Source organism: Anguilla rostrata, chromosome 3 (genome assembly GCF_018555375.3).
Source record: "Anguilla rostrata isolate EN2019 chromosome 3, ASM1855537v3, whole genome shotgun sequence".
NCBI lineage: Eukaryota > Metazoa > Chordata > Actinopteri > Anguilliformes > Anguillidae > Anguilla > Anguilla rostrata.
In genome coordinates, this window is record NC_057935.1 from 34,271,588 (window position 1) to 34,287,840 (window position 16,253).

The window sequence follows — 16,253 nt, forward strand, 5'->3', positions numbered from 1 at the left end:
TTCGCGAACGAATCGTTTCACGAAGTGTTTCAGTCAGGTTTCAGTACACATCGTTCACCCAAAAGATTCATTCTTTTGAACGAATCGTTCGCGAACGACACAACACTAGTGCCTTTTGGGGCTGCCCCAGGCGCCTGATACTCTTCTCGCGGTGAGACCGATGAGACCGTTATCTTTTAACCTCCTAAACTTGGGTGAGACCAAAAGTAGAATAGCCTACAAATTGTCGTTTGACTGAGTGCAGTCATACATTGTTGCAGAATTTGCGATTAACTGGACGAAAATATAGGCCAAATGTTAGTAATCTGTGTTCAGACATTGAATTACATGTAGTAATTAGTGTAGTAATGTCTAACAGCAGACGCAGACAGTTACTTATTAGTCTACTTAGTTTCCCTTCTACAGAATTCCCCAATTTGACAGATAAGACTATGTAAATTACTTTTATAAACGTGGGCATCGGTAGAGCACTAGGAAAGGCAGACGTGACGTCATTCACAAATCAGTGAAAGGTGATTTTTGCTGTTGCTCGACAACGAGAATGGAGGTTGCCAAAGTTGCGAGAAGTCGCCAAATTTGTCGCTAGTCGCTAGATAAGATTTTTAGTCGCCAGGGAAGGTAAAAAAAAAAGTCGCTAAATCTAGCGACAAAGTCGCTAAATTGGCAACACTGTACTTACCGACGCATGCGTTTTGGTCTGGCCTAGGCTACGTCATTGCTACCAGGATGCCAATGCAGACAAATTAACAATTTCAGGAACACAAATTGAGTTTGAGACAGTGTATTAGGCTACAGGAGGCAGACAATGATGGAACTGCCCTGTTCAGGTTCTTCCTTACTTCCCGCCTATTAGGAAATAATCCCCAACACAGCATTAACTCTTTGCAGTTTCTCACGGTCAGAGGTCATTGGATCATTCATACTTCTGCTATTGTGTAAGGGTCTTCTGAAACAAAGCCTTATCCTGAAAGCCCCTGCGCTGCTGGGTCATTTCAAATCGCCTGTCATATCTTGAGATGTTTTGGTCATATTTGGCACTGCTTGTGACTGGCTGCATAACAGTCGTGATGAAGCACATCCTAAAGAATGCGAGATGTAAATCCCTCGGGTTCCCAGTGTAAGGGAAACACAGTTTCAACGCTGAAGAAAAAAGATGGAATGCTTGCGCAGTTTTGCTTGGCGGACAAAGACAGAACAACCTCAACCCTCAAACCGCTCTCCTCGTTAAAAAAAACTAGCTGCATATTTCACTTAGGGAGCCATTTTAACAGCACAACTTGCCAAGCCAATCAATCAAAGATGATTAAAATGACTGAATAAACTCAGGAAACAGATTTTTTTGTTGATGGGCCTAATTTGAGAACAAAAGCATAATCATTTTAATCCAACATAGCAACACGAGTTCATATATTAATATTTTTATGTTGCAGTTTATGGATTTGAAAATAATTATTTTGTGGGAAGAAGAGAACTAATAAACTGTAATTGTATGGCTAGTTTAGTTTAGTTTATTTGCATACAGTAAAAGAAAAGAAAATACGACAAATAAAAGAAAGTAGTACATGTGCAGGTGAGATAAGAAGCTCGAAGAGCTTATATCTAAACCTCACCGGTTATAAGAAAGAACTACAGTGGGGTCCAGAATTATTGGCACCCTTGATAAATATGCACAAAAATGCTAAACTAAAAAATAATACAGTTATTGACATAAGCTTTATATTCCAACATGTGTAAACTAGTGTGTTTGATTAATGATTCATTGGAATCAACCAATGTCTTCAATTTTTTAAATAAAAAAAATATTTCCCCCAAAAAACAAGTTCCACAATTATTGGCACCCCTGGTTTAATACTTTGTGAAAACACCCCTGGCAAAGATGACAGCCACGAGTCTTTTCCTATAATTTGTGATAAGGTTAGAGAACACATTTGGAGGGATTTTTGACCATTGCTCCATTTATAACTTTTCAGAATCATTGATATCTTTGGGTTTGCGCTTATGGACCCCCCCTCTTCAGCTCAGACCAAACGTTTTTGATGGAATTTAAGTCTGGAGACTGAGATGGCCATTGGAAAACATGGATGTTGATTTCACTTAGGCATTTCTGTTTAGATTTTGATGCATGCTTGGAGTCATTAGACCAAGTCCTAGCTTCTTAGCAGAGACAACCAAATTTTCTGCCAGAATTTCCTGGTACTTTGGTGAATTCATTGTGCCATTGATCTAAAATAGTGCCCTGGGACCACTGCCAGCAAAATGTCTCCAAAATATCAATGACAGTAGGCATGAATGGTGCTTCTCCTATATGCATTCCTCTTTTGCCGCCAAACAGGTCGATAGTGTGTATGGCCAAAACGTTCAATTTTGGTCTCATCTGACAATAGCAGTCTCTTCCAGTCATAATTCCAATGAGGTTTGGCAAGCTCCAGATTCTTGGTTTGTTTATTGTGCTCAGTAAGGGCTGTCTTCGTGCCACCCTTCCAAGGAGTTAGTTGGTATGGAGGTGCCATTTTATGTTTTTTTTTAGACTTGTTGACTGCAAGAAACAAACTAATCTCTGCAATTCTTAAACAGTGATCCTTGGGTTATTAATGGCCTCTCTCACCATCTTCCTCACCGTCCGTGGAGACACCATGCACTTGCTTCCTCTTCCTAGCAAATTTGCAACCATTCCATATGTTTTACACCTTTTTATTATTGCCCTTACAGTGCTAGATGGTATGTTTAACCGTTTATGTCTTTTTTTGTACCCATTACCAGACTTGTGATGGTAAATTACCATCAGACTCTTCAGAATTGAGTTATTTGGCTTTTCCCATGCTGATGGATGACAAAGGGATTTTGTATGCTTGTTACCTCATTTTTATTCTCTAGTGAATCTGGAAGTGATGGAATGACATAATACAGTTCCTTTAGGCTGAGATTAACTAAATTAAGTAAAATTGTATTGCCAATTTCATTTCGTTTGATTTTACTTACACTAACTGTTAAGGGTGCCAATAATTATGGCACCTATCTTTTCAGAAAAAATTAGATTACTTAATAAAAAAACATTGAAGCATGAGAGTAAATGTATTGAAATAAAATTATATAGTTTTCCCATATGTTTGAACATAACATATAGATTATTATCATAACATATAGCTCGCTCACTCGCTCGCTCACATTTACCAGTCTGAATATGATCCACAAAGGGGAGCTATTAGCACTCATGGAGCTTCACATCAATGACACTATGTTCTTGTTTATTTACTGACAAATTATTATAAACCGAATGGCTTTTATCTTTCACTTTCATTTATTCTCTTGGATCTTCTGTTGACCAGTCTTGCATAGTTGCCGAGTTTTTAAATCATGGACTCGGGATGCAACAGACTGGTTGTATAGCTGAATTCTACAAATGATCTGAAGAAAACTAGGCAGTGAAAGGCTTTGTCTGAGCAACAAATGGTTGTTTAGTTTACGTCCAGATAGTAACTGGATCATGGCAAATGGCTACATAGTAACTACTGTTATAACATTATTTTTACCTTTTAATTTTTTGTCTTTACTTGTTTGTCATAACCGCTACTCTTATAAACACATTTGAATGCACTTAAATGCTTTATTTGTAAATCCTTGTTGTTACAGTAAAGGTGTAATGCAATGGACATACAATATAGTATCAGGGGCAGAAATGACTGTGAAACATTATCGCCCTACAAGGATGAGATGGCTTTTCAGCAATGTAAGGGAATGGTGTGGCGGAGCACAGATGAATGCTTTTATGTTTGATCCCCTTCAGACCCACTCCCCTGAAAAGGCAGGGAGACAACTGCCTACTCCACAGCAGTTGTCCCATCCCTGAGTGGAGAGTGCTGACTGAGTTACCAGCTGCATACGGTACAAAGAAACCTGCAGAACTTTTAACACGTTAAAATACTAATTGGTCACTTTATTAGGTACACCTGTCTAGTACTGGTCAAGACCATTTTGCTTAATTCTGACAGATTTTACAGTTCCTGCAGCTTTTTTGCCCACAACATCATGCTGCAAACCTCCCGTTCCACCACTTCCCGACAGTGTCCTATTGGATTGAGAACTGGGGCTGTGCAGGCTCCTGTAGCAAACTAAATCACTGTCATGTTTGAGGAACTAGCTTGAGATGTGTCCTTTGAGACATGGTGCGTTATCCTACTGGAAGCATCCATTTGAAAAAGGGTAGACTGTGACCAAAAAGGGATGCACATAGTCCACAACAATGCTTAGGTATGCTGTGGTTGAAATGAAGCTCAGTTGGTATTAAAGGGCCTAATGTGTGCCAACAAAATGTTACCCACACCATTAAAACAGCAGCAGCAGCCTGCACCATTGACAGGATGGATTCATGCTGTTTATGCCAAATTCTGACCCAACCATTTTCCGGTCGCAAGAGAAATTGGAATTTGTGTTACGTGTTTTCAGAAATACCTTCCTGCACACCGCTGTTGTAAGCAGCTGTTATTTGAGCATTTGTGGCCTTTCTGAGTCGCAGCCACATGATTTGCTGTTTGGGGGAGCAGGCTATTTGCATTAATGAGTAGGTGTACCTAATAAAGTGTGTTTTGCTCTGTGATGAGATATACAGGAAAACTTTAGATGTAGTTTTGGAATGTGTCTTAAACAAGCTAATGATTACACAGAGTAATTTTCAACGTTTAGCAGCAAATACATGTAAAGATCTTTCACATGCCACGATGGTTACCCGATGACACAACACTCATGCAGCCTCATGCAACTAGTCTTGTAGTTAATACAATCGGGATTAAATATTTGTTAATTTCCAAAGAATCCTGGAAGTGCAATATTTAAAAGACTTGATTTCTTTTGCATGCCATACATTTTGGTCATTACTTGACCATGAATTGCCAGGAGGTGCTCTGACACTACTATGTTGACATGGCAATTAAAGCAGAAACTGTGTTAGTCTGCTGACTGCTGAATTCTCAGGAACTAGAATTTTCACAGATCAGGCTGTTGGACTCTGGGCCACAGGAAATGGTGAACTTGCATTTCTTTTGATTCACATCATAGGAAATGCTTATGAAGCGATATAACTCAGTGGATCACATCACTGGTAAAACATCCAGAAATGCAGTGTTCATCACTGTGGCTAAAGAAAGCCTTGTTAACAATCTCTACAGAACAGGGAATTCATTCTGAAGTTTGGGATTTTGAGATACAATTACATAGGCATTTTGACCATTTATTTTCTGTTTAAAAGCTTAACAAAAGCACAAATGTCTTTCTAACAGACAATACTTCTCAAACCAAGCAGATTTACTTGTTGGTAATACAGTATACTGTATCTTCACAAATAGTTTTACAAAAAAGTCTTATAGCGGGGGCTAACAATATTGTTATCCAGACTTGTTCAAGGACAATTTTTGCTTACTGGAAAACAACATACTTCAGTGGGTGATTCAGTGATTAAACATTGGAAATAAAGACCAAACATGGATGAGAACATTTTTTAATTACAATGTGTCTTGGCATATTGGTGAAAGGTAAGTTCAAATACACAAGGACAAATGCACTGCACATTTAAATTACCCGCCAGTATGTTTTCTTTATTTTGCCTTCTACAAACTTGAACTTGCAGTCAGCAGTAGAACCGTCAGTCCTGAGCAGCAGAGTTCTTCTTTAATCGGAAAGCTTCTCTCGATGTGATTATTATGCAACCCATCTCAGCTTCTTTACTCACTCTGAAGTACAGTGATTTAAACAGCAATTCAACTCCTTTCTTTTCCACTTTAACTAGAGTGAACATCGCCATCGCGCAGTTTTTCTTTGCAGATTTTGTCCCGACAGACATGCATTTTCATCCCACTTCAGAGTAAATTCAAATTTTATTACTGGAAAGTCTTTTGCAATCAATACACAATAATCCATTTGGGACAGCAAAAAAAGAAAAAAAGAGCCAAATAAATTATGAAAAATGAAAAATCTCTTGATCATTCAATTCCAAAGCACATCTGACAATTGGCTGCTGTTAAATGTACATGCTTTTTTTTCTCTTTTAAAGTTCTCCTGTGTGATGAATTGCAGCAAGTTGTTTTGGCAAATAAAATCAAGTTCTGTGATACGAAAACTTGGGAAATGTCATTTTAAATGAGTATCTTGAGCCATACTGATATAGTTCAAGACTGTTCCTGTACATTTTTACATACATTTTCCCATGTCATTTCAAACCATATCAAAGCCTAATTGGACAGGAGTCCAAGCCCAGAAGCTGTGATCTCGCAGGGACTGACTGTAGTAAAAACCATTTACTTGAATAAGATAAAGAAACCTTAACTGGATCAGAGAGCTTAAAAGAAAAAAGGAACATTTGCCATATCTATGTCTCCTTAAGCCCAGGGACTTAAGTGGTTCTGTGAGATTCCAACAGGAAGATGTTCACTGTGAAAACTGTCACTGGTCTCAAGCCTTGTGTAGTCCAGGAAATGGTGGATTGCCCATAATCCTGAACCTAGTCCTCCAGGTCCAGTGTGTTGAGCTCTTCCTCCAGCTCGTCCAGGTCCTCTCCCGTAAAGAGGTTCTCGTCTACGGGCACGTCCTCCGCGTTGCCGTCGTCATCGTCGTCGTCGCCAGTGTCCAGGCTCTCGCCCTCGCAGTGCTCCCCGTTCTCTGCCCCGCCCGAGGCCTCGCTCAGTTTGTTGTCTGCGGAAAAGCACACACGGCCCGGGGGTTACAGCGTCAGCATCGGAATTTAACCAAAATGGACAGACACTTCATCAGTTCCCCCAGAGATCTGTGAACGTTTTCTGAACGGACATCTTGCGCAGGGCATCAGACGCGGAAAGAACAGATATGGAGTGGCTTTCACAGATACAATCTCTTTTGTACAAGCTGGGCGACCAGACTGAACCTTTACTGAAGTGAATGATTACAAGCGAGACTGCAATGAGGCATGTAAGGCTCATTACACGGCTCCTTACAATACAAAGGCACTCCACACATGCAGCAGTTTCAGCCTTTCCAGGCATTACTAAAAGCAGGTTAAGGCATTAGGTGATAAGACTCCACCTGCTCATTGGGTGTGTGCTGTGGTATTCCTATCACTAGCCAAAACGTTAACTGTAGGGGGCCTTAATCCTGCAATGCGTGAAAAAGGAAATACCTATAACTATTCATTCACATAGAATTTGTAGTGATTTTTAAAACAATTTTTATAATCCGCTGCTTATTCTTACAAACCTTTGAGTGCAACGGCAAACTGATGTTTCATTGCCTTCAACTTCATGCACACAAAACATTTTTCAGAGCTCGCCCCCATTAGAAGAGCCCAACCGTATTTATCAGCGCTCATTGCCTGAAGCAGCGCTGCTGAATTGGGAGAGCGGACAAGCGCTCGCTCCTCTGAAGCACGCAGCATTAGCCACCGCTTCTCGTGGTGCCGAAGCTCACGAGGCGGTTTCCCGCAGACACGAGTCTGAGGAAGATGCTTCACGTGCGGCTTAAACCGGCAGACTGACGGGAGCCCAGTCGACCGGCAGGAGGTCGCTGGCGTGTGACGAGACTCCGCCACCCGAGCTGACCGAAGCCCTCTTATCGCTGGATGATGCTACAGCCAACTGCAGGACTGCCAGCACTAGTGTGGTCCGGATCTGATACCAGACCGAGGGGCCTATCCATGAACTATAACAGCGCTTTCACAGATTCAGCCACCCAGCAGCCCCAAAATGGCCATCTATACCTGAAACTATTCAGTCACACAGGTTTTGTAGCGATTATTCAAATCCAGCCAACAGCTAAAAATCAATTTCATATAGCATTCACACAAAGATGCCCGACAGGACCAGTGCGCCTGAAAGGTAATCTATTTGTGACCAATCTGGTTTTCTCACTGCGGTCCACACATCACTTGGAAGGGCGGCTGTGTCTCTCACCGTCCGTTTCCTTTGCTGGCTGAGATTTAGCTGTAAACCGGTCAGCTGACGCCACAGTGATTCCGGCATTGTCCACTTCCTTCGGCACAAACCGGGCCACATCGATGTCCTGAAACTCTGGGACTTCTTCAACCTGCAATGGGAACTAATGTTAAATGTGTTCTGGCTAAAATATTAGCCAATTTAAAGCTCATGCTGTTCCTGCTCTTGTCAATTCACTCGCATTAATTGCAGCTTCCAAACATCAGTTCCATTTTGTTAATTCTGCAAACTACTACGTAGTCACACAGAATACAAATAACTCAGAAGTTCAGGAAAGACCATCTCCTTGTTTACAGCCGTTTCAGTGTTTTTGGTCATGGTGCAGCAGCTTTTCTGTTTGCTCTGACAGTCATAATTACTACAGTAAAACTGCAGCATACAAACGCCTCCTGTGCACATTATTTTAGAACAGGTGCAACAAGAGAAAGGCACTTAGGATTCACTGGTTCAGTAATAAACTGTCACTAAACAGCTTTTCTTTTAACCGTCGTACAATTACTCAGAGAAACCTAGCGCGCTCTGCATTTTATGACAGGCTCACCTCCTCCTCTATAACATCTTCACCATTCTTTTCACATTCGGTGTCATCGGCCTCTTCATCATCTTCATCCACCAGCTCAGGGCGGAACTCGAACACTTCTCGACCGCTGACCTAAGAAGCACAATAAAAACAATGTTCAGGGAACTTTCATGATCCGCAACTGCAGCAAGATTTTATTTATTGTTGACTTATTCATAACATTACACAGTTATTACATTTAGTGAGCAGATAGTAGTGTACATAATTAATATTCAATACAGTGGCATAATTCAAATAATGCATTTTCTCAAAAGTCTATTAGCAATAAATCAAATGCTTACAATAAATCACGTAGATTCATTATAGGCATCTAGTCTTTTTACTTCAGCTTTCCCAAATTGCCTACAAGGACCATAAACCAATTCTTGCTTAGGCAACATGTTAACCATTTCAACACAGTGATTTGGTGCCACCTTCTGGTAGAAAGAGGGCCCCAAAGTCCCCATACATAGAGGATAAAATAGCCTTCACACTAAGGCAAACATTCGTTTTTGTGTGCATAGCTTACTGCAGGTTAATCAATTCCAGAGCTGACAGGCGTCCTATAAGTTTTATAGTGCAAACATCCAGGTCTTGTCATTTTCAATTTTTAAAGAATTAACTTAAAATGAACTTCAGCGTAATTTCACAGAAGGTGCGACACCAGTACAATTTCAACGTGTCTTGTGGATCAAATTCCTGTCACAAATTGATAGTGCATAAGCTGAAATTCCAAGATTCAGTTACTAGACATATGATGTGTAGCCGATTGTCGATGAGGTAAAGGGCCACCATTAAAGCACCAGACACGGTCAAACTCACCCCTAATGACCTGCCGGCCTTGAAGTCGGCTCTTTTCCTCTCCATGTCCTGCTCTGCTTTGGCCACCTTCTCCTGCCTTTTCCTCTTCTTCCAGGCCAGGAATGTTTCCAGGGTGATTCGGGTGACGTTTGGTCCGAGGGCAGATCGCTGCAACGTTACACAACATCGCCCAATTACACTTTGTGCAGGGTCAGAGGCCACTCAGGATCACATCTGACAAAACCATCCATCAACAGGAAAACATGCGATTTGTTGAGGTCTCAAACACTCACTAGAAACGTCTCAAACAATTCTTAATGCAAGTCAATGTGCTTAAAAGTCAAGTGCACTCAACATCAACAAAGTTGTAAACATGCAATGTCTTCAAACTAAGACATATTTCTGATGACAGCACTAGACAAAGCTGACAGTGCAATTTCTCAGGCCTTTCTATGAAAAAAATACAAAAAGCTGATGAATAGAATGACCCATCACTGGCGAGTTCTTTAAAATGTTGTTGCTTGTTATGCTAACTGAGACTAACCCTTTACATTCTCCAAACGCTGAACGCAGTGACCCTGCAAAACAAGTAAAGTCCCACTTCTGTTTACGTACCTAATAATTACACACAGCCAAATTTTGTGGCAGGTCACCAGAACTTTCCGGTTTGTTTGCCCCGATGACCCTCATATATGCAACTGACCAGCATTATCTTATTTTTAAGAACTATTCTACTCACGAATTACAACAAATAAAACAAAACAACTTGCCTCATTCTCTATCAGCTCTTCCAGCGAGATTTCTTCCTCCTTCTCTTCCTCCTTCTTCTTGTCTTTCTTGATCACGAACCCAGGTGGGAGGGCGTGGCGGTACATGCAGTTGTCTCCTCCACCAGGGCAGACCCAAAACCAGCCGTACTTGCTGTTCTCAATGGCATCGAGGAAATATCTGCAAACCTAAGATGACCCAAAACCATATCAGAGAGGGCCCATTTCATCCAGGGGGCCTGAGTGCACCAGCTGGTCGTGTGCCCGGTCCTACCTCTGAGTTCTAAAGTCCAATGTAACGTTTCCCCTGGTGTGCCACCTGGGACTGTGCCCTTCTTTGTGTAGCACCTCGTACTGAGCAGGTATAAACAGGACACTCTGACCATTATCTATGGTGGCAGATAGCCTTTTTACAGAAGCAACACTAGCAATGCTGTAACATCACAGCAAGCGCGCTTCAAGACAAGAACAGGTTGTTTGTAATCGGACAAATCCATTAGATTTACACAGAGCTAACAGAGGTTTCACTTCTGCAAGCAAGGCCTGTTTTATCTCTCTGACATGCCAGCTCAATTAGAACACGTATCGGACAGAAATGCAGCACAATTCCCCACTTTGCATGTGCTGATTGTGATCCGATTCTATGCTAATGGGGCATTCCAAAACACAGTGGAGAATATCACTAATGCCCATAGAACGACAGCACGCCGTGTCATAACAGAGTCACTGCCGCTTCAGAACTGCCTCGGACATTACGTTCACCTCCCCACTCAAGCGCAGTCAGCATGGACAAAGGAAGAATTCCTTAGCAAGACTGGCACACGTGGAGTTTTTGGCTATTCTGACAAAGCCAATGTTTGAGTGCAGGGCCCATCTGATTACAAGCACCTCTAGGTGTACCAAAAGGGGTTTCATTTGATTAAAGTGCAGATGGTCTGAGAGTCAGACATGGCCATTATTAATCTAGCGGCTAGATGGCCTAGGTCCACCATGGCATTCGCATCGTACGAGAGTGCGAGTGGTCTTCTGCTCCGGGGCAGACCCACTAAAGCAGTGGCTAATGAGCAGGAGCACCACTTCACAGAAACGTGTACTTTTAAGCGCTGCAGTGGAGTTCTCAACTGTTGCTTAGCAGGCTATGACACACACACATCTGGTTACAAAAAAACTTTATGAAGATTTGTGTATGTCCCAGCTATAATGTGTATATTAGCGCTCTATTTCTGCCGTGTGCAGCGCTGGTTTTCTAGGTTTCACTGCCTAGTTCTGTGGTGAAAAGGAATGCGCTGTTAGAAACTTCTCCTGCTCTGACTTCAGCAGGGCTGACTCTGCCTCCACTCACACAATTTCCTTTGCAGCTAAAATGCACTTAAGTTCTGCAAAAATACTGCCTCCTGGCTCTGGGGGGTATGTGTGTTGGGGATTCCCTGGGTCCCATTCTTTTGGAAAGTCGATCAAGCCTGCAAAATTGTAAAAGTCCCTACTGTCATTTAGCCTAATTTAAGTCAACATTACTACGAATCCATATAACAACAAATGGATATATTAACTTAAAATATTCTACTATTACATAACTAACTAGCCTGGCAAAGTAGTGATTCTGTTTATGAACAATCAATCTACCTAACTGCTATAGGCTAATGATTATGCCAGGTAATCCTCTCCAAACAAGGCTGTCACTGTACGGTAATGTTTTGGGAGAAGGACTGGCCCCTGTCAGGGGGTGTTTCAGCAGACTTCATTCTTCATTTGCTCTGGATGCAAGGTCTTTCTGCCTTTTTGGACCTCTTCTACAGCTCGCAGTCCGAAGCCGCATTTGCTGCACTCATCGATACTGTTTGTGATGAAATGACACACTGTTTTTTTTTGTTTTTGCAGTCTAATTTAGTATGGCAGTCAGTAAGTCGCTATGTTGGCTATACAGCTCTTTAAGTTTCCCAGTTACAGCATTTGCAAAGTAAACCTTCCTTTTCAAAATGGTGTTCTCCATTTTAGTTATACGATGGCTATAATTTTGGAGTGGCGACCGCAAAGGTAGTTTAACAGTGAGCGTTGCTTAGCAACAACTGCCATTTCATGTGATTCACATGGATGTGCACTGTTGAGACCAGGCATAGCTAACAACTAATTTGCACTTGGCATACTCACTGTGAATTCTGATCACAAGGCTGGAAGTAGCCAAGTCCAACCTTGTAGTTATGACCAAATTTGTCACACACAGCCGATGTACTTGGGCCCAGCATATGAATCCGAAGGACATTTACCTCATTTTTGCATTTGGGGTTTTTGTTTGTTCCCAATGATAATTACAGCCCAATGGACAATTGGACTGAAAAAAGTGTCGTTAGATAGCATATACAGCTAATGCACTACATCTTGGTTCAGTAATAAACCCTGTAATGGGAAACTCAGCCCTAATCACGCCAGAGCCAACTGTGCCTATTCATCGGCCTGAATTGACAGTGTAATCATCGGCACTAATTGATCAATTACTGTGCTACTCAAGTGCTGAGTAACAATGAAAGCCAGCAGACCCTGCGGCTCTCCAGGACCAGGAGCGAAGACCACGGGCTCAAAGATATGCTTTTCATAGCATTTAAACTTCCATCCGTGCTCACTTTCCTTTCTGCCTCTCCTCATATTAGATCAACTAATTGTTTTTAGAAATATCTCAATTAGGTACTCAACTGTATGATTAGTTACCCGACTGTGCTGTAGGAGTGCCTACGGGGACCCCAGGAGGATAACCACCAAAATACAAGTTTAAATCCCTGCAGGTCACATAGTGGAGACCAACTGGTGGCCCTGGCTATAACATCACCAAGAAAATGAGCTTGACTGCGACTAAAGGCTCTTTTCCTCAATTCACTGTGGACGGCTCTGGGACGGGCAGATGGCCGTGATTGGGCTTGAGCAAGAAGTACAGCGCTGGAGGCTACGGTTACAGCTTACAATCTGCGTTTTCGCCTTCTTCTTATCGGCCTCTCCGTGCTTCTTGTTCACAACTTCCTCCAGCTTCTTCTCGTCCCAGTTATCCATGGTGTCTGTTGAACATTTTAGGAGCAAAAAAACAAAAACAAAACAGAGCAGAGACAGTAAGAGATCAGGATCCAAGGGGTCCATGAGGAACTGATACTAATTACCAGCCTACATTTCAGTAAATATACTCCAACGTGAACAAATGTCAATATTGACTGGCATATTATTTTATCCTATTAGTGGTACAGGAAGCCAACACTTCAAATTCAGCCTGGAAACACAAAAAACAGCAAGTCTGTACCCTTTTCTAATTCCTCATCCCTGCCGTCGAAATAGACGCTGCGCTTTTCGCATTTCCTCTCCAGCGTCAGGTCATGGGAGAACTTGCACTTGTCTCCCTTGGTGCACTGCCCTTGCTTGAAGAAAGCGCACAGCACTGACTTTGGGTCCACACCTGGAGAGAATAGCAAAATGAGCGAATGGTTCATGTGACACAAGTACTGTGAAGAAACAGGTCACAGATTGTGCTCTTTGGATCAGTGTCTAAATCTAAACAATGGGATATGCTGCCAACTATGAATAAACCAGTGGAAAAACAAACAGATCCCAAACAAAACACTTTTTATATAACATTACACTTCAGCATTTAGCAGACACTGTTATCCAGAGTAACTTAAAAACTGTTTTTTAAAAAATATATATATATTTTTACATACAATCAATGAATGTAGTTTTTTAAACATCCAATCAAATTATACAGCTGGTTATTATAGTCCGGAAACAGCATTGTTGTACTACCTGCTTAGGAGTTACTTGAAGTGTACTTTCCAGCCTTAGACCATAAATCCCTAATTATTATGTACCTGCCATTAAAATGCCGGCAAGTCATCAGAAACATCTCTAAATATGTGAAATATGCTTCATTGCGCACAAAAAACAAAAACTGCCTGGGCAAAGTGAAAACATACACCAAAAGGAAAATGTCAAAAACCCCAGAAAGTGTCAAACAAAGCCTTCATCAAAGTATACTCAAGAAGTGTTCTTCAAAATAGAATATGGCAGAAATGATTGGCTCCTCAGAAGTGGAAATTTATCTCAGGCTTCACCTGTCAACTACATTGCAAATAAATAGTGAACAATTAATTTGGTGAACACTACTGTGAATGTAGCTACACCACTAAAACCAGGAAAGACTGACCAACTACAAAAACCAGATGAATAACTGCACAAATAGCACTGAGAATTAATATTCTGGTAGTTTTCCAAAAAACCTCAGCATTGTCACAAAATGTGTGAATCCAAGGAGTTATCATATAGCTTAGCAAAGACACATTGGTAGGGGTTAATTTTAAGGACCCATTTCTTCTCAGTTCAGTAAAAACTATATATTGAGTCTTTTTCCAAATATTTACTCAAATAAACAATTAAGTGCACACAAATGCACTAATTAAGATACAAAAACGTACTGCTTTTGAAACATGTAAATGTGAAAATAATACATATGCAGTACGATACATATTCAAAGAAAAGTACAATTCAGAATGCAACACGCAGAACATACAAGCATCAAAATGATTAAAACTTAAAAGTCAAACAGATTACAGCTGAGATTGAATAGGAAATTATATACTGAAAATGATATCTATTGGAATGTGAAACTGATAACTGACTGAAGTATCAATTATTCAATTGTACATGAGTTTGAATCATAAAGAACACTTTGAATTAATTCAAACCTAACTTTCGTACTTTACAAAATAGTCAATTTCAAAAACTGAAATTGAAAATTGGGATGCTTGCCAAAAGTCTAAGGGAAAGTGCTCAACAATGGTAGGCAACAGACCCATCTGCTAATACAAAATCTAGGGAGTAAGAGTCCACAATGGAACGCAAGGTATGTTCCGGAGAGCAGTAGTTTTCAGGATCTTCAAGAAACAGACTTCAGGACTTTGACACAAAGGTGAGGGTGAAAAGCAGATGGTAGAGCAGAGGCACAACTCTTCACACCACAGAAAGCTACACTGAAAACAGCTGTGGCAAGTCATAACGCCCATATTTTAACATAAACCCAGGTACCTTTGCTGACTTTCTGAGTGGCAACCACTGGTTTGAAAAGCTCATTCAGCTCAGACAGCTCCTTCTTCTTGTCCACCTTCTTCTTATCACCTTCGGTGGCAGCAATCTGGGACAATGTTAAGCCAACAGAAATGTTAAAACAGATATACCTCAAATGTTCACTTCTGTCACAGCGGACGGATAACAAGAACAGGGCTGAGAATTACCAGTCTTCAACAGCGAGGATGAGTACAATTTATAACACTGACTCCAAGGGTTGGCAAAGTATATTTTAAAAGTTTATTGTCGGCTTCTTAGGCAATATAATAAGTTAACAGTGGCAATATTCATACATGATCAATAAGACTCACCTGGCTAGTGCAGGATCTATCACTTATGAATTATGTAATGCACGGTATTCTGAGACAGTAAACATGTCGCTTACCTGTCGGGCATTTTGCTGTCCATACTTCACTTGGTGCGTGACAGTCTTGATGAACTTCTGTTGCTTGGCTCCCTTTTTGTTTTTCAAACCAAATGTCTTGTCCTTAAGTGAAAAAAAGCTGTTAGTTTACGTTCACTGATTTGGGGTGGCTAACAGTTTCAGGACACGCGGCTGCTGACATGAGTGGTTATGGCACATAATAGGCCGTGGAACATTGTATTTTTGTTCTGAAAAACAAATAAAATGCAGAATTGAAAGACTGCAAACGTCGACAGGGAGCTAGCTACCTAGCACGAACTGACAGGTTCAGTATTTTCTCGGCTGGCTGGATAGCTAGCTTGAACTTCTACTAGCAGTCGTGAAAACTATTTATTCATAACGCCGTCGTTGTGAATTAAGTTAGCAGTATAAGTAACGTTAGCTGGAGCCCATATGCAGTGATTCGCAAGGGAAGTTACCCAGCCGACATTAGCTGGTTGGTGGTAGCTACCTGAAATCGAACAGTGTAACATTAGCTCACGAGTAAGCTAATTTAGGCCTCACAGATATGATCATGAACAGATAATTCACGAACTAGTTAAGAATTAGTTAGCTATTGTACTTAACTATCTAGCTAGCTGTATTGACTCCACCATAACTGCGTCTATTTCATCAATTTCTGCTAAAGTTTTAATTGAGAATAATATAAGAACAGC

At 41.1% G+C, this 16,253-nt stretch overlaps 1 protein-coding gene across 1 annotated transcript in view; it reads right to left on the bottom strand.

The window, feature by feature from the left end:
* Nucleotides 1-5,475: 5,475 nt before the first annotated feature.
* Nucleotides 5,476-16,253, bottom strand: part of zc3h15 (zinc finger CCCH-type containing 15) — a 454,134-nt gene continuing 443,356 nt past the window's right edge. The window contains exons 2-10 of the mRNA XM_064329811.1: nucleotides 15,559-15,662; nucleotides 15,135-15,240; nucleotides 13,360-13,512; nucleotides 13,032-13,123; nucleotides 10,083-10,268; nucleotides 9,334-9,480; nucleotides 8,494-8,604; nucleotides 7,911-8,043; nucleotides 5,476-6,681 (exon numbers count right to left, since the gene is read on the bottom strand). Of these exons, the coding sequence (XP_064185881.1) occupies nucleotides 6,491-6,681; nucleotides 7,911-8,043; nucleotides 8,494-8,604; nucleotides 9,334-9,480; nucleotides 10,083-10,268; nucleotides 13,032-13,123; nucleotides 13,360-13,512; nucleotides 15,135-15,240; nucleotides 15,559-15,662 (1,223 nt within the window). The 3' untranslated portion in view covers nucleotides 5,476-6,490. The remainder of the gene's footprint in view (nucleotides 6,682-7,910; nucleotides 8,044-8,493; nucleotides 8,605-9,333; nucleotides 9,481-10,082; nucleotides 10,269-13,031; nucleotides 13,124-13,359; nucleotides 13,513-15,134; nucleotides 15,241-15,558; nucleotides 15,663-16,253) is intronic.